Genomic DNA, 19,038 nt, shown 5'->3' on the forward strand with positions numbered 1-19,038 from the left:
TATATTAACTTTTAAGGTAACAAAAATGCTCCAGCACGCTGAAATCCCATACTACTGTTACGTTTTTTTGTGTGTTAAAGTTTACAAAAAGGATATTACTAATTATTTCGTTTTGTATAAATACAGTATTGGTTAAAAATATTGGTTATGCTCATCAAATGTAGTTGTTTATTTTTGTATTACGGAGAGTTAGCTCACTTCAAACGAATAATACTTTGATTAATACATTTAATGTTTATATGGACGTTTGGTCAAATGCTTAATTTATATGAAGCTTACAGAAACAGCCTAATGTTTATGTCAATTTATGTGAAAAAGTATTAATTAGATTCCAGTAATATGTTTTATGGATGTACTATATAAAAAGTGAAAGCATGAAGAAAGAGCCAAGACAAGGGTTTGGTTATGCAGAAGACACTGTTTATTGATTTTGCTGGATCACATGTATAGACTTCAAGAATCAGTATTGCTGTATGGAGATATTCATGAAGTTACAAGACATTGTGATTAAATGATTGTAATAAAGTCATTACTAGAGCGGCTCAGCTTTGAACAACAACGCAACTTTGACCGTCTCATTATTTCTGTCACTTAGATTTCACTGCAGTACAGCCAACTGGACGGTGGGCGTGCTACATTAGCACAACTGATATTCTAAATAGTAAGCAAGCGCTGCTTTGTTTACGTTTCATATATCTCCATAAATACTGTATATCCTTGTTTCAGGTTCTCCTTTTGAATGACAACTATATATTATTGATAGCTACTGATATAGACAGATAATTCTTAACACGCACGTGCAGAACACCCATGCTAGTTTGCAGCTTTTTGGTTCAGACCCAGTCAAAACAAAGTGACAACAATGCTTTTGTCGTCGCTCTACGTCAGCCTGGTGTGTCTCGGCCTTATCTGACTGCAGTATCTAACATCAAGTAGTATTCTGCTGTACTTTTCTATCTGGAAATTCAGACTTTAACATTCTGAATAAATTAATGTTAATAACCTTAATAAAATTTATATATGGTATTTTGTGGATATTTATGTCGTAAATTGTGGTTGCATTATGCAATATATTAAGCATGTCAAAATCATATCTTTCTGTGACTAGATTTATGGGGTAAGAAAAAAATAAAATGAAAGGCAGTTGTTATCAGGGCTTTGATTGACAGCCATTTCTCCTACAGCCAGATGCCAATTACGGGAAATGAGCTGATAAGGCAATAAACTCTGATGAGCTACTGCATCAAACTAGAACAGATTCACTTTTAAAAAAGTTCATGCCTTGAAACAAATGGAGGGTAATAAAACATGTAGCCTATATACACAGTTTCCTTAAAAACAATCTAACCTTCACCTCATTTTATTGTACTTCTATCTCTGCTATCTATTAGAATTGGTTTGTTTGAACATCCCAGCACAGTTTACAATTCTGTTTATTTGACAAGTTGTAGAAGTTTATATTACTATATCACTGTGAAAACAATGCAGAATTTACTTTTTTGGTATTTAATATAGGCTTACTTTGAACTTCTTGTAAATACAGGCACTGTATAATGCAGCACATACTGTACCTTATTTGTTAAAAAGTGTTTCTGGTTGCTAAAAATAGATGTAAAAGTCAAACATATTTATATCTAATCCATTTTGTGATTTAAAACATTGTCAGAGTTAGTTTGACTTCAACTCCTCGTCCGACTGCAAGTGGCAAATTCCACCGATTGGTAAGATGACGCGCAGTCAAAATGGAAAACACCTAATATTTTTAAAATTTAGATGTGTTTGATGAAGATACACAAATATAAAATCATTTAATATATTTTTACTGGCCGCTTCTGAAATAAAATACAAAATCAAAAGACAATTTAATCAGCAAGACTCATAAATTCAGTTCAGTTGAGATGGATGTATTTTTTTTTTTTTTAAAGGGGTTGTAGGGACGAAGGACTCACTGGCATATGTTTATTTAATTATTGATGGAGGGGGCAGCAGTGCTCTGCCAAATTATAGATTGACTGCAGGAAAAGTCTTCAAATTTTTAAGGGAATAGTAGGCCTTTAAAAAATATAAAAAAAGATATTTTGCTTTATTAACCCATATGATTTTTTTTCTTCAGTAAAACACAAAAGTTAAGCAGATTGTCCAAGTGGCTCAATACATCGAATACTGCATAATGAAGTCATGCTTTAGTTATATTCAATATTTTTGGAATATGACACTTTTGTATCTTCCCTCTCTCTAAAGCTCTAAAATCTTAAGTTAGTGTTTTTTGTTTTTTATTTTTTCACATTACATTACTTGCCTACTCCTACTACAACTGTTCAAAGAATATAACCAGTGGGGTTTAAGGGTTATTTCGCCAACCCTTAAGCTTTTTATCTGAAAAGTTAGTAGAAAGTCATGTTATAATACATACAACATGGGCATCGCTAGACCATTTTTAGGGGGGGCTATAGCGATTAGTTCTATAAACTGTACACGATTTCATGATTGCCTCAGTTCCCTTTAAATTTCATAAGAAAGTTGCGACAAACTTCAAACGGCTCCTCCTGTCTTTCAGTGCATTCTTCTTTTTCAATCCGTAGACTGCGGCAGCGGTCATGTTGCCATTTTCATTTGAAAATTTAACGTTCAATTTAATGCATATTCCAGTGCATGTGCAATAAGGTTCGCATACTTAAGGAAATAGGGTTGTACTAGAAATGCAAACCATAATTTTGTGTATATATATATCATATATATATATATATATATATATATATTATAATAGCCTAAAAATCGCCCCAGACATACATTGTATCTCTAGTCCCCTACTGTGCAATCCAAATGCGACTGAAGCAAAAACAAACAACAACAACAAAAAAAGATTCCATATTCAACCTTGGGAGAAACCAGGAGACTCCAGGGCAACGTCAGTTCTCCTTTGGCTATACAGTCCAAATATAATCCCTAGTAATTAAGTGGATACATTACTGCACTTATTAAACTTTGAAATTAGAGTGTAAGTGTCTTTGAGGTCTATGTAGTGCAGGTAGATGTAGAGCAGCTGCAGCAGTTCATCCTCTGTGCTGTCTATTACAGAGGGCTAAGGAGATGCAGATGTTGATCCATTGAATGTCCCTTGTCTCTAGAACCCTCAGGATAAATATAATTAAATATGCATGAACAGCTTACATTTGGCAGTTTTATTGGAGTGACTCTATAAAGTAGACAGCACTGTTCCTGTTTACATATATTACATTTATAGTCATAAACCAGCTAAAACGTATTTATTGAGCCTGCAGGACATCCACCGAGTATGGCATTACAATAATCTAGTCTGGAGGACATTAACACACAAATAAGTTCCCTTTCATGGCTTTACTTGGCACAGCTTCTATAGCTAATGTCATAGCTATTATAGGAACACACCCCAGGTGTGATGATTGTCTAAACCCATATAGAAACCAGCCAATTCACTGGCATAAGGATGCACACGTGCCATCAGTCCTTTCTTTTCTTTTTCATGGCCTGTGCTTATGTTTCTATTTGTATTTGTGGGATTAAGAGCTATCGTGTTTTGGCGACCCCAGTGTTTAGGATGTGTGTGCTTCTTTTTGTTTTGTTCATTATGAGAGATGATGCTCATGTTAAATGTTTGGGCTTTTGCCATTCAGAAGCTGTGCTTAATGTTGAACTGCTTGCGAGCTTGCCTTCTTTTCAAGAAAAAGGAGGAGCGTAATCTTTTTCTTTCTGGTTCTACAGTTCCCGCATGAGCAAGGGCTGTTGGGATTGCTGTTTCTCTCGCTCATGCCAGAAGAGCTGTGTTCAAATCCAGAAGCTTGTTACAAATGCACTTTCTGTTGGAGAGAGGCATTAGAGGACATGCCTGTTTCTCAAAGTTTGTGAACTTCACTGTAAAACACAAAGATCTTCAGTTTTGTTTTGGGGCAAGCTTGCCAGTTCCTGGTTCTTTCTTTGGCCTGGCCTTGACACTTTGTACTTTCACAAACTGCATAGACATTGCTTTGGCTCTAAGAATGATCTCCTGGGAGTTTTTGTTGCCAAGGCAATAGACCATGTATACTCAATCCAGGTGAGTCTCAGGGAAGAGGTAGATTGTTCACTTTGAGCCAAAAAATCCTTTGGTTCTCCCTGTCGCCCCCAGCACCTCTAAGTTTGGACACTCTGGCACATGCATGGCTGAGGACAACAACTGCATGCCTTCCTGTCACAATGAGACTGCTTCTTGAGATTTTTACAAGTGTGTGGAAAGAGTTTATCTTCTGCTGGTGGCACTATTCCGGCCATATGGTTCTTGGATCTAATATCTTTCCTTTAGGGATTTCCTTAGAAAATTCAGGTCAGAACCGATCTGCTATCTGAGGCTTGGGGCAGTGTGTAGCATCCCCAGCTGAAGACATGATAACTTTGGGTATGGCCTTTGAACGGAGTTCTCTAATACAATATGGTCTTTCTTTTCATACTATAGAGACCTGTTTTAATGTGGTATGCTTTCAAGTGCCATCTGTTTACATTCTAGTACAGAAATAGCAATTTAAGCCTAGTTCTCTGCCAATTTATTCAATACTGCCTTTCTTATAAAAGCGCTTTTCTGTGGGCGCATCCTTAGCTCCTCTGAAGGTGCTGTCACATTAGCCAAATTTGGTAGGCTGGCTGACCTTAATTTATCACGCAAGTGATCAACTGTGTTTGATGTCAAACCTGGTCCAACCAGATTATTAATATTTCTTTAAGTTTCAGATGATTCAGGAGCTTACTTCAATGCATTAGCCCAGTCTATGTGTGTAGTGTGTTGTAGTGGTTACGGCTCAGGGCTGGTAAGGTTGCTAGACCCAGACAGAGGTAGAGATAGAGTCATTACCATTGTGTCCTCGAGCGAGACACTCAACCCCAGGTTATTTGGGGTAACTTGGATTGGCAGGATTACTACAGCGAGGATTGTCTATGTAGTAAATTCCTTGTGTTGCTCTCTGTTGACATTACATCACATTAAGTCACTGAAATGTATTAAAAAGCAAACATGTCTTTTGATTCGTTTTAAATGTGTAAAAACGCAAATCCAGCAATTTCTTGTGCACTGTTTGTTTGATTATCCTGACACAGAAATAGTTAGAAATTACACACTTCAGCTTTAAGGTATTATTGCTTTATTTACTATTACAGAAATTTGCAGGATTTATTTGGTTTCATATACTTGTTGTCCATGCTATTAAATTAACCAATAAATGTCATTTACCATAATTTATTCAGGATCCAAGAATGTTTTCTGCCTACACAAAACATCAGACTCAGTTTATGATGTAAAAAATGTTAAAAAAAAAATCTCAGACCATCAAAGGCTAAAAATAAACCAATGCATTTAAAAACCAAACCCAGCCTGAAAGACACAAACATTTTAATTCAGAATGTCTTGATACTTTTTAAACAAATCAGTTTTAAGGAAAATGTGTTTATATAGTAAACTGCTAATAGACTCTGGACTCAAACAAAAAACTTTGTGATGTCAAAAATAATTTTCACACTTGTACTTTCACAATTGTAATGCTGAAAAGACAATCCTAAATCAGCATCAATACACATAACAGTTTTTGCATGTTAATGATGCAGTCAAGCTGAAGGACCAGCATAGCCAAAATGCTGACCAACAAAACTAAGCTTGACCTTGCTAATTAAGCATTCTGGTGGGGTACCCAGCATCCCATGCCGGGACCAGCGTAGGGTTGCACCAGCTGTTCATAGGTATTGATGTATTGATATGGATAGATCACCCCAAAAATGAAAATCATTACTCACCCTCATGTCATTCCGAACAGAACAAAACAAAAATAATCATCGATACTTAATCATAAAATAACATAATAGGTAATTAAAGGAGAGGTTCACTTCCAGAACAAAAATGTACAGATAATGTACTCACCCCCTTGTCATCCAAGATGTTCATGTCTTTCTTTCTTCAGTTGTAAAGAAATTATATTTTTTCAGGAAGATTTTCAGGAATCCATATAGTGGACTTCTGGCCTGTGAGTTTGAACTTCCAAAATGCAGCTTCGAAGGGCTCTAAACGATCCCAGCCAAGGGAGCAAAATCTTATCTAGCAAAATGATCAGTTATTTTCTAAAAAAATGTACAATTTATATACTTTTTAACCTCAAATGCTCATCCTGTCTAGCTCTTCGTGAAAACTGTGCATTCTGGGTCAATACAGTTAGGGTATGTCGAAAAACTCCCTTCTTATTGTCTCCTCCAACTTCAAAATGGTCCTACAAAGCTGTTTTACCTTTTTTTTTGTAAAGGGTGTTTGACCCTCCTTGCATGTTCACTTTGTAAACACTGGTTCGGTGCTTCTGCAGTGATGTAGGATGATTTTGAAGTTGGAGGAGAAAATGAGACGGGAGTTTTTCAACTTACCCTAACTATCTTGACCCGGAATGCACAGAGTTCACGCAGAGCTAGACAAGACGAGCATTTGAGTTTAAAAAGTATATAAACTTTTTTTTTTTTTTTTTTTTTTTTTAAATTTATGGGTATGGGTATTCATGCTGAAAAAAAGACATGAACATCTTGGATGCCAAGGGGGTGAGTAAATTATCTGTAAATTTTTGTTCTACAAGTGAACATCTCCTTTAAGTAAGTAATATTCAGCAAGTGAATTTTAATTATTACAAAGCAATAAATACTGACACACACACACATACACAAAAATGCATTTAGATGGATTTTTTTTTTTTTTTTTTTTTGGCATGCATAACACAGTCTGAAACACACAGGTGTGCTGTTTTGATCAGGTGTGTGTTGAAGAGTCAAAGTGTGAATTGTAGTACTCCTTTATGCTATAACTAGGCAAAGTAACTTATTAATAGCTGGTGCAACCAGACCCAGAGCCCAGACAATGCTGTTGTTTACAACAGGGTGGTTTATCTGTATTACGCATTATATTTTTTGAGCAGATCACTCTGCCAGTGTCTCTTGCGGTCTGGGAAAAGTTTTGGGATGCGTATTTTCCTGAAATCATCAATGCATTTCTTTAGCTCTTCCTCCATCAGCTTCTTCTCCTCTTCCTCTGGGTCTTTGCTGAGCGGTCCTCCATTCTCCCTGGTGATGGCGGCGGTGGTGGTGGAGGCCGTGGTGCTGCTGGTTGTGGGTCGGGGCAGTGTTTTTAGAGGCAAAGTGGTGGGTCGTGCTGGACTGACAGTGGGCAGTGGAAGGGGGCTCGGTTCCCGGGGCAGAGGCAGTTCAGGGCTGTCCAGGGGTGGAAGGGATGGAGGGAGAGGTGGAAGGGGGTCCGAAAGAGATTCATTGTCCAGGTCAAAGGCAATGTTCGTGTCATCCTGGCTACAGATGTTGGACATATGTGGGTTATATATGGTCTCCTCCGCTTCTCTGTCAATATCAGGATCGCTGAAGCAGGGCAGTATGGATGCTTTACCACCTGTCAATAGAAAAAAATAAATAAATAAATAAATGAGTCACACTCCAGATACAAAATATTCTATTGCACAACAGTTGAGTTGATTATTTTTATGCATAAGAGGTTTTTTATAAATTGAGTACTGATTTAAAATACTAAGGATTACACAAAAATTGTTTGAGAAAGAAATTAAATATCTATGAAATTAAACATTTTCATAATTTCAATATGATCGTGTTTCATTCGCTTTATAACAGACAAAAATATCTGGAATCATGCAATAGGAAAATAATGCAAATCTAGAGCATTTAGTCTACAGAAAGTAGGTTACACTTCATTTTGATAGTCCACTTTAGACATTCTGTTGACTACAAGTAACTGCAATTACATGTCAACTAACTCTCTTTAGAGTATTAGTAGACTGTTAAGATTTAGGGTCAGGGTTAAGGCTATAGGGATAAAAAGGAGCATTCATCTGATGTCAGTTTGGACTCAGTGCTGCCACCTCTTGGTGGTTTTTGCCTGGTCCAGGCTAGGCTAGGTTTATGTGCTACACAATAATTTGTTGATTCAGCTTAAAATAATTTGTTACCCAGCTGCCTTTTTTTTAAGTTCAGTCAACTCAAAAAAGTTTAGTCAACTTGAAATGTTAAGTTGTCCTAAGGGAAACTTAGATATTTGAGTTCATTCAACTTCAAATTTTAAGGCAGCTGGGTAACAAGCCCAGCTTTTAGGTTTAACAAACCAAATTGTTTGGTTAGTCAACTCAAATATCAAAGTTTTCACTTAGTACAACTTAACATTTCAAGTTGACTAAACCTATTTGAGTTGACTGAACTTAAAATTTTAAGTCTGCAGGGTAACAAATTATTTTAAACGTGTTTTTTTTTTTTACAGTGTAGAAGCTACTGATCACTCTGGAACGATCCTCAGCTATGTGGTATATTTTGCTTAAGGAGGGTCTGATTGGAATGAAACTCAGTGTGTGTTATATTTGTGAGCTGTTCTTTCAGTCCACCTGGGTTCTGCCCCAGTAGCCCAACTGCATGGTGTTTTTTTGTTAGTTTTGTGTGGTGTTTGCTTAGATTTTGCTCAGTTTTGCTTGGTTTTGGGTTGGATTTGCTTGGTTTTAGGTCTTACACCACCACCATTTTGTGAGTGAGCATTAGGTAGAGTTAGGTTGGGGGGTTGACTTATATTAGGATTAGACAGCCATACCTTTACCCAACACTAAACACAACCATTTTTGACTACATGGCACTTTTGAGTTAGGATTATTGTTAGTATTAGTGGAAAAAGTTGACATGTATTTGCAAAGTTAGTTGAATTTCTGTTGGTGGAGCAACAAAATAAATTGCAGATATTAAGCGGACAGTCTACTAATACTTTAATGACTGCTAGCTGACATGGAGTTGCAAAGTTACTCATAGTTAGTAGAATGTCTAACCCTGTTGAAAAAAAAACAGGATATGCTGGTTAGGTATATTTTAAAGCATGGCTACTGGTTTGAGCTGGTCATGAGCTGGTTTAAGCTGGTTCTTAGCTGGTCATGTGCTGGTCCTAAGCAACTAGCTCCTTCTCAGGACCAGATTAGGACCAGCACATGACCAGCTCAAACCAGCAGGCATGCTTTAAAACATCTCAACACCTAACCAGCATATGCTGGATATTTCAACAGGGAAAGTGGATTATTGAATTAAAGTGTTACCAAAAAGCATGTTTGAAAGCAAACAATCATTCCCTGACATATTCACTTTAGGACATCAAACTGCATAAACTAGCCAATAGGTGAATTCTATCTGGTGTTTTGGACAGTGTAAACACTGCTCAGGTAATCCTCACAGAGGTCCATCTGCTTCTGAGCTCCTCCTGCAGAGGACACAGGGACTTCACACAGAATATCCAATTACATCCTTTTTCTGTTTGCATTTTCAAAGCGTTGTCTTTGCTTTGAAAATGGATTTGGACACTTAAGTCACTCTCAAAAATGTCTAGATGTTATTTCATTAGATTTAAAACATCAAAGCAAATGTCATCTGTGCTTTTCTCAGAACTAATATCACTTCTCCAAGTCATTTTAGCAATGAGTTTTAATCAGCTGGTGTTTTGCTGAGTTTTAGTGGATATATGAAGGCAGTTCTCCTCACGTTCACACAGATGTCGTTCATCACATGAACTGTGAACACTAATTCTTCAGCACAAAGTGCTGATACTTGTCTTATTTTCTAACCTTACATCTATTGTTTTCATCATTTTTTCATTTTGTTTCAAATCATTTATTCACATGTTGTGAAATACTTTGCTCGACAAATGTGCTTGTGCTACTTTCTTTAAGATTAATTGCACATACTTTGTTTTGTTGTTATCTAATGTTTTATCTAATGCAGTGACTTTTTTCTTTCCCTAAACCAGTAAAGTGCTCCGGCACCAATTCTGAAGACTTCATTGGTCATGTCAGTGCCGACTGCTTCCCTAACCTTAACCTTCCCTAACCTGAATGTTTGTTAATAAAGAACTGTGTGATTGAGCTGGCCAATGAAGCTATGAGATTGGGTTTGCGCTTAACTGTGAAATAAGTGTCCAATTACATTTGGAGCAACTTTATGCCTGATATCTGCTACTGCACTGACCACATGCATGGAGAAAAAGTGATGAGTACAGATCACATATGTACAGGTGGAAAACAGCTGATCCAGGCTGGGTGCTGTTTATATGGGAATGAGGACATGGGATTTGCTGGGAAGATTTCCAGGAGGACATGCTGCCAAATCTGTTTTGCGTCCCCTGATGTTTGTTTGTTATATCAGCGATGCAAAGTGTGAGAAAACGATCAGCTGTGTACGGCGTTGAGAAAATGCCCCTGGCTTTCACTTGTGTTCGAGCTCTGGCATCATTTCATCTGCTTCCAATCACACACATAAACACCCTCATTCAGCCACAAGCTCATCGGCACTGAAACCTGCTTACATAACAACAAAAATGACTGCCTCACAGAAAAAAAAAAAAAAACTCTGCACATTCCAGTACTGCCTGCTATCTGTCTGCTCTACCAATATGTGTGTATGTGTGTGTGTGTGTGTAAAAATGAGTGTCCATATAACGTGGGATGGTGCGTGTTTTGTGAGATTTCGAAGTGTGGGAGAGAAAATCTGCAGCTCTCATGAATTTCTCTGAATCCCCTTAATGGATGAATAAATACAGAGCCACTGCATCACTTAATATTTAGATAACATGTCAACATATCACTTTTCAGAGTCACATAATGGGCATGTGTTTTTATTTTATTTTATTATTAGGGGTTCAAGCGTGTAGCACTGAAACCCTGTTGTAATTGTTTGAATGGCCAAGGATCAGCAATCTCCATGTAAAACTGATTGTGCAGACCAAACCTTAAAGGGGTCATCGAATGCTAAGTTCACTTTTACATGCTGTTTGAACATTAATGTGTGTTGACAGTGTATGTACAAATCTACCCTGTAATGGTAAAAATCCATGCAGTGGTTTTTAATTAATCTGTAAAAAATAATATCCCTTTTTTCCAACTGAGCCATTCTCAGATGCCTGTCATTGTGGCGTCACACCCACAGAGGCCGCTCCCACCATAGTTGATTGACATGAGCGTCTTACCTCAGATCAGCTGTAACAGTCCGACCTCCATGTTTTGATGCCGGAGCAGGGATGTAAGTTAGACAAGAATTGAGCGATTGAGGTGTTGTGTTGCTGGATGTAATAATGAACATAGTGGTCGTCATTTACTCCTGACATCTGAGCCGCTGAAGATGCAGTGGATTACGTTTGTTTGTGAAGGGAATGCGCCTCCCGATCTACATATATCCGTCTATGTTCACATGAATCATTCATGATCCAGCTTCACTTACAGCAGAAGTGAGTATAAGGGTTTTTTTTTTTTTATGAATCTTTGCGATCGCCTTTCCTAATAATGTGCTAGTTAGCAAGTTTAGCGGCTAAACTCGGCTAAATGCGGCTAAAGTAAACAGGCTCGTCACTCCACAGAGAGAAGAGAGGGGCGGGGCAAGCAGAGCTCATTTGCATTTAAAGCAGCCTCGACCAGAATGTGATGATTTTTGCAGAGCTGATTTTGTCAAGGTAAAAAGGGTGTTGTTTTACACTACCATTGAGAATTTTTAACCAAAGTATATTATAGACTTTTCATTAAGAAAAGAATCATATCAACTTGTGGAAAATGGGCATCAGATGACCCCTTTAAGTCATAGAGACTTTCAACATGGAGGGATGATGGTACTTATACCACCTACAACTTGACCAAGACTCGCCCCAGTTGGCCTGACAGGGGCGCTACAGCCATCAAAAGTACAAAATCGCTCATGACTCCTAAACCGTCAGTCGCAGGCTCAAGTGACTTATGTCGTTGGAATTCTTGGCTTATGCCTCAGGTTTTCAGGTACTTTGGATTTTTTGCAAAACCTACTTTAGCAAACTAGTCCTAGTTTTTTCACCTGATCAGAACCAAACCAGTGCAGAAAGATTCTCTGGTGCAGAAAGATTCTCTGGAGAATGAATAGCAATAATTATCAAAAAAAAAAAAAAAATACACGTCTAAAAGGACATTTGACATCTCAAAAAACATGGGCGCCATTGGCCGATGAAGTTTGAGCACCTATTAGACAATGTTAATGGAGGCAGATCGGAACGAAACGTTTGACTCATGTTCGACTCACGGCCCAAAGGTCTGTGAGAAATTTGAAAGAAATCCAGTGTCATTTCAACTGCTCATCCTGGACAACTTTTTCGTCTAAAACCACTGTTGTCAATCAAATAGTTTTTTTTTTTTTTTTTTTAAATTGTTGACCTAGAGCAGTGTTTTTTAATTCTAGTCCTGGGGACCCACTGCTTTGCACATCTTGTGTGTCTCCTTTATTTAACACACCTGATTCAGATCATCAGCTCGTTAGGAGAGAGATCCAAATACTGAACTGAGTGTATCAGATAAGGAAGACCCCAGTAGGTCCCCAGGACCAGGATTAAAAACCACTGCTCTAGGTCAATAAAAAAAAAAAAAAAAAAAATTTGAAATTTACCCTTTGGAACACTATAACAGGGTAATTTAGAAAAGGGGCCTGTCCTATAAAACCTAAAGGAAAACTCAAAACTTCACAAAACCTGCTATGAACATGTGACAGGTCATTCTAAACAAGCATGCAGAGTTTAAAGGAAATCCGACCACAGCTGGTGCTATAACAGTCATAAATGTAAAAAAAAAAAACATAATATTTCTATGGTAAATTACCTGGATTTGCTTTTTTAAACCATTGATTTGGTGGTTACAGCCTTGCTAAATAATGTATTTTTTCATATGTGCATAAATGCCTTAAAGTGTTTGAACCCCAGTAATCGCTGCTTGGTAGAAATTACATCAGTGATGACATACAGCCAATGAGAGAGCAGATACAGGGCAAGGGAAAATTGAGTGGGAGGAGTCATAATACACCTACAGCCAATGAGAGAGCAGATACAGGGCAAGGGAAAATTGAGTGGGAGGAGTCATAGTACACCTACAGCCAATGAGAGAGCAGATACAGGGCAAGGGAAAATTGAGTGGGAGGAGTCATAATACACCTACAGCCAATGAGAGAGCAGATGCAGGGCAAGGGAAAATTGAGTGGGAGGAGTCATAGTACACCTACAGCCAATGAGAGAGCAGATACAGGGCAAGGGAAAATTGAGTGGGAGGAGTCATAATACACCTACAGCCCAAGCAGATACAGGGAGCAGAGTCATAATACACCTACAGCCAGGGCAGAGGGAAAATTGAGTGGGAGGAGTCATAATACACCTACAGCCAGCAGGGCAAGGGAAAATTGAGTGGGAGGAGTCATAATACACCTACAGCCAATGAGAGAGCAGATACAGGGCAAGGGAAAATTGAGTGGGAGGAGTCATAATACACCTACAGCCAATACAGCCAAGGGAAAATTGAGTGGGAGAGCAGAGTGAGAGAGCAGATGCAGGGTAAGGGCAGTGGGGAAAATACACCTACAGTGGGAGATGCAGGGCAAGGGTCAGTAGTCATAATACACCTACAGCCAGTGAGAGAGCAGATGCAGGGTAAGGGAAAGTTCAGTGGGAGGCGTCATAATACACCTACAGCCAATGAGAGAGCAGATGCAGGGCAAGGGAAAGTTCAATGGGAGGAGTCATAATAGATCTACAGCCAATAAAAGAGCAAGGGTGCAGTTACACGGGCATAAGCGTGAAAACTGCTGCAGAACACAGAACTGTCACAGAAAGCAGTGGATGTGACTCTGTACAACATTGTTGTAACCACAATTGTTGTGCAAACTGAACTACAGTTCCTGTGCTCCAAAGGTGTTGTTGCAAGAAAGTACACAAGTAAAGCATCATTAAAAATGCACAGTTTAACTGTTGCTGTCTGAAACAAGGAACGTGGCAAAACTGACAAAGAATCCCAAAGGATAGCAAGGAGAAAGGCAGATGCACTTAAAAACAGGAGAAAGTTTCTCAGTATGAGGGGTCCACATGTACCACAAAGGCTGTTGTAATCATAACAGTGAGGACAGTCACGCATTACTGCGTGAAGCATGAACAAAAAATGATCATATTCAAAACTCACCATTATGACCTGAAAGGTGGCACACGGTGTACCAGACAAAACAAAATCAGCCTTGGAGCAATTTATCACATGAACTGAATGTGAATATTTGGTAGCCCCAAGTGCCTAATCAGGGACAGAGTTAGTAAACAGAGACATATACAAGTTAAAAGAAATCCCATTGCGGGCTTACAGACTTGAACACAACTCCCAATGTGCAAACTCCTCTGAGAATACGCCGCACATGGTTTGGAGAGAACAAGAGAAGTCGAGAGCGTCTGCTCACTCTCCACAGCCTCGAGCTCTGCATCGGATCCCCAAAACTCTAGATCATGCAGCACTTTGGCAACTGCAGAACTAGAGCAGCGAGGGACAGCCAGTTTCTTTCCTCAAAAAGAACACAAGCCTCGAGCTAAGCTTTCATTTAAAAAATATCAAAGTAAGAATAGTTCAACCAGTCCATTAAAGCACGACTTGCGCATGATGAATGCCCAAGCGTTACACACAGGAGAAGGAGAGAAATCTGAGGAGTGATGACACACACACGTCTTTTCATGACACTGCTGACGCGATGCCTCAGATGGCGCTATAAGTGGCATCAGCCAATGTATTGGTGTGAATCTACACAGGCTTCGGACAATCATCACCAGATAATCGTCAGTCAGTTGGAGGGGTCACTGGCAGCATTGAGTGAACCTGCGAAAGGGAGCTCCCTTTCTAGACCGTTATGTAAAGATCTATAAGTGGGTTTAAATATCTTTTCATCAGCTCATTTCCAGGCAGTCCATCTGTTCACAGTGGCACATTTTTACAGCACCATCATCAGCTTCAATGTGTTATGAGAACAAGGCTCTCATTAACAAGTGTGTGTGTGCACAGACGTAAATGTGAAAAGTCATCATCACAATCATGCTTATGAAACAAACTCAGTTCAAGATGTTATTTAAAGTGCCCCTATTATGTCATTTTAAAGGTTGCTAATATTGTTTTATGAGTCTATTAAAACAGGTTTACATGTATGCAAGGTCAAAAAACACTTTAGTTTTCTCCAAAAATAGATTTAATTTTACCTCATTTCTAAATGATTCGTAAACGACTCGTGCGAACTGTTTGAAGAATCAGCCCTCACTGACTGGTCAGATGGCGCAGTCCCTTATGATTGGTCTACCGCATAGAGCACTTCTCGAAAATGAAACGCCCATTGCCATAACTGAATGACAGCTCTGGAGACTTGTCAATACATAGAAAAGATGGCATTGACTTTACCTTACCAATTCGAGCCGGAATCTGACGATGAAACGGTTGAAGTGGCTGGTCGACATATTAGCACGGACTACTGTGGAAAGTGTTCACAATTTGCTTATGTAAGTGAACCGTGCACACCTCTATGTTGTAAACTTTAACATTGTATAATGCATTAGGCCCCAATCAGACAGAACGTGTTTTTGCAGTGAGAGGCGCCTTTTTTTTGATTGGCAGTGAGCATTATGCACGCTGTTTATGTTCACATTTTTGCCGGAGCGCTCTGAGCGCCTGAAGTTGAAAAAAAAAGCAACTCAGCAGAAAAGCGCCCAACGTCGTCGCTTTTTTTCATTGTCCAATTGAATGAATGGAGAGGCGGGCCTTCCGTTGTGGTGACAAAAGTTTACCGTTGCTTAGAAAGTCCAGAGACTGCAGTGATGGAGGAGAAACTTTTGGTGTCTATCGCAGGTTACCCGGAGTTGTATTTTTTTTAAGGTTTTTGCTAATATGACAGTTTACTTCACAGCAAAAAAACAAAGATTTTAGAGCGCTCGTGCTGTAATCCTTTGATTAGCCTGACAGGACTGCTGATTTGATGGTTGCCTAGCAACATAAAAAAACGTAACACACTGCTCTGTTTAAAAGTCACCAAAAAAGGCCAGTGCAGTGTGCCTCATTGAAATGAACGGGTTTCATAGCGCAGCGCTTTCCACATTCGGTGTGAAAGCCGCTTTGTGTGCCATCCTTTGTCATTACTCCAACTAATGAGACAGACAGACAGTCAACAACAGAACTACAGAAGCATGATTTAGCCGGTTAGCAAGACATGTGCAGGGTTGTTACACAACATAACATACACAACTACTTATTTTGAACGATCACTAGAAAATACAATCTTTGTAGATTCATCATTTGGAAGTGAATATAAAACAAATTTACTCTCACAGCATAAAATACAGCGTCTTCTCGACATGACGTAAACCACATGGAAATTTGACTGTGTTTGTGGGCGGGCAAGTTGTTTGCGATGTAGAACGTGGGCAGATTTTATGCAAATGTGTTACTTTGTGACGTATAGCCATAACACAATAAGATTCAAACTCCTGACGATTCGTTCAGGCAATAGTGAGCCGACTCTATTTTTTTGATAGACAATAACTTTATTTATCGTGCACTGTTGACTTCACAACTTTGCAGATAGTTTATGTTCACATACAAAAAAAAAAAATCTTAAATATATATATATATATATATTGTTGAAACTCATCAGTCATCTCAGATTTTATATTTAAAAGATTGTACATCATAGTTCTTCATTCTTGACTTGTAATAGATTTTTCTATATATGCAAAATCAATATCATCACTCTATCACTATTTCCACAAGAAGCCGTTATGAATCTATGGATGCAGTTAATCAGCTTTTATGAAAATGTTAAAACAATAACCATTTTAAAGCAATAAGAATGTATGTGAATATAGTCACACACAATGGTTCTGTTGCGTAATGTGCTTAAAAATGCCTTACATTTGACAATATAGAATGCCTCTCACAGTGCATACACCCTTGCCTAATAAACTTTTTTATTTTTATTTGTGCATGTGTTTTTTAACAAATTGAGGAATGAGCCAAATTAATTTTCTGTATTAATTATTAGTCTCTGAACTTTTTTCTTTTTCTTTTTCAACAGGCGTGAAAAGATTTTTTTTTTTTTTCTAATGAACCGTGCAAATGATTACAGACACTTTTTTCAAGTTGGTTTAATGTTAGCAATTTCAAATGTCACACAAGGGCAAAACACCTACCAGCATGGCAACTGTAAACATTACTGACTGAATGGAAAACTCAATCAGTGTCTTGAGTATCTGTTATCTTGTGTTCACCCAGCGCTGGTTAAGAGCCTGTGATCTGGCCTTGAGTGGGCTGTGAGATGCTTTTCAAAGAGACAAATGCATATTGTCTCTATGGTTACGACTCATAATGGCTTTATGATGTAGTCACATCTTCTCCAGAGGACACTTTAATGGCTTTGGATTCAAAACAGACTTATCTCAATATTTGTTCACCATACAAAATACAGTCGATCTTCTATCCTGAATGGACATTTACTAACCTTTAGATATTAATGATGTATTTTTGTTGTATTTTTGTCCCACTAAAAATGAAAGAAACCTAGAAATTAGAGTCGTGAGCTTTCAAGTAGCAAAATTTCACTGCTTTTAAAACTAGATCTAATTTTAAATATATATTTTTATATAAATACAATAAATTAATCTCTTTATTATTGCATATAGAGTGGGTCGCCTCCTCACGGTTACCTCCATGTTGACATCATGACTAGACATGCTAACTACAATGCCATCTAAACAACCTAAGCAAAACAAACAATATAAAAACTACATATCCCTACTGTTGTCACAACCAAGCCATGCATCCACAAACCATTGATCCAAACAGAAAAGATATTAGTGGAACAAAGTCTAGACATGCTGTTCCTAGATGAAAGTAACTGTAGTGCTTCCAAACACAGATTGAGGATAAATGCTGTGGAATAAAGCGATGAGCGTAAACACATACCAGTCTCAGTCTCCAGTGTAAAACAGCCAGCCTTAAGACAAAACAGACCACTAGCAGCACAAAAAATGTCAAGATCAAATCCAACAATGTGCATGATAGTGTGTAGTGTTAGACAAATCAAAAAAACAAACACAACCTGAACAGCTTTGGTCAAAGCTTGGGCAGCGCTTCAGCACATGGCCTGCACTTTGGGTGACCTGAGCTTTTGCTCCTTTCCAGTCCCATCCCTCTCTCACACACACAGAAACACACACACACACAAACTGCTTTATGTCCACTCTATATTGTATCTGAACAAAGCTGAAAAATGTTGTAATGCAAGTGATGTAAAATAACAATTTTTCAATTGACATGCAGTTTTATGTTTTAACTACAGATGGCGATATAGAAGCCAAAGTCATGTTCCTAAAATATTCCACACCCCATTGTTGGAAATGCATAGTGGCCTACAGCTCAATTGTTATGATCTCTTAAAATCATTTATAAATTGCATTGATTTAATTGTTGTATAAATTCAGATGTTCCATTGTTCAATCCAACAATAAAGGGGGGTTGGGGGCAGGGGGAGATTGCTAAATTTGTCAGCACTAGTGTCAGAAGTCAGTTACCATGTTATGTGGTTTTGGCATACTGGAAGATTCAGACATTCTAATTTGAATATTATTCTTATAAACTCATTGCAATGTTGCTGCAGTGGGTTCCTGAAGGCTATTCAGGGGTTGAAGGACAGAGCCGAGAGATCAGACAAGAAACAGAACTAACTGCCACGGGTGAAGTATCATTGTACTGCTGTACATGTTCTTCCATCTGTGCAAATTCTCATCTCCATTCCCTCAAGTGTTTCTGAACAACGTAGACGTGGGCTGTAATTAATCCCACTGTGTCAATATTTGTCTTTAGATTCTCTTTGAACTTTCTCCCAGAGTCTCTTGTTTATCTGCAATGACAGCTGCCTGTACCATGACGGATTCTTAACGCATTACGCACATGCCAGTCTCAGTCTGACTCACAGTATGTGTGTGAATGTGAGCAACAGACAGGAATTGATCTAAATAGAGTGATGAAAATAAACAGTAGTCTAGCTAAAATCCAAATTTTGCAAGCATTTCCAATCCGCATATTGGCAGGTAACACTGCAGTGAAGGACTGCCCAGTATAAAGCTGTCAAGATGCACAAGTCGCACAGCATTTCAGTCAGAGGTAAGCGCCCATCCTTGTA

At 38.4% G+C, this 19,038-nt stretch overlaps 1 protein-coding gene across 1 annotated transcript; it reads right to left on the reverse strand.

The window, feature by feature from the left end:
* Positions 1 to 6,686: 6,686 nt before the first annotated feature.
* Positions 6,687 to 11,258, reverse strand: LOC127176593 (BTB/POZ domain-containing protein KCTD8). The gene is made up of 2 exons (XM_051128355.1): positions 11,036 to 11,258; positions 6,687 to 7,429 (listed from the first exon to the last, which is right to left on the reverse strand). The coding sequence occupies exon 2, from the start codon at positions 7,347 to 7,349 to the stop codon at positions 6,924 to 6,926; it is 426 nt and encodes a 141-aa protein (XP_050984312.1). The 5' UTR covers positions 7,350 to 7,429; positions 11,036 to 11,258; the 3' UTR covers positions 6,687 to 6,923.
* Positions 11,259 to 19,038: the final 7,780 nt, after the last annotated feature.

Source organism: Labeo rohita, chromosome 14, assembly GCF_022985175.1.
Source record: "Labeo rohita strain BAU-BD-2019 chromosome 14, IGBB_LRoh.1.0, whole genome shotgun sequence".
NCBI lineage: Eukaryota > Metazoa > Chordata > Actinopteri > Cypriniformes > Cyprinidae > Labeo > Labeo rohita.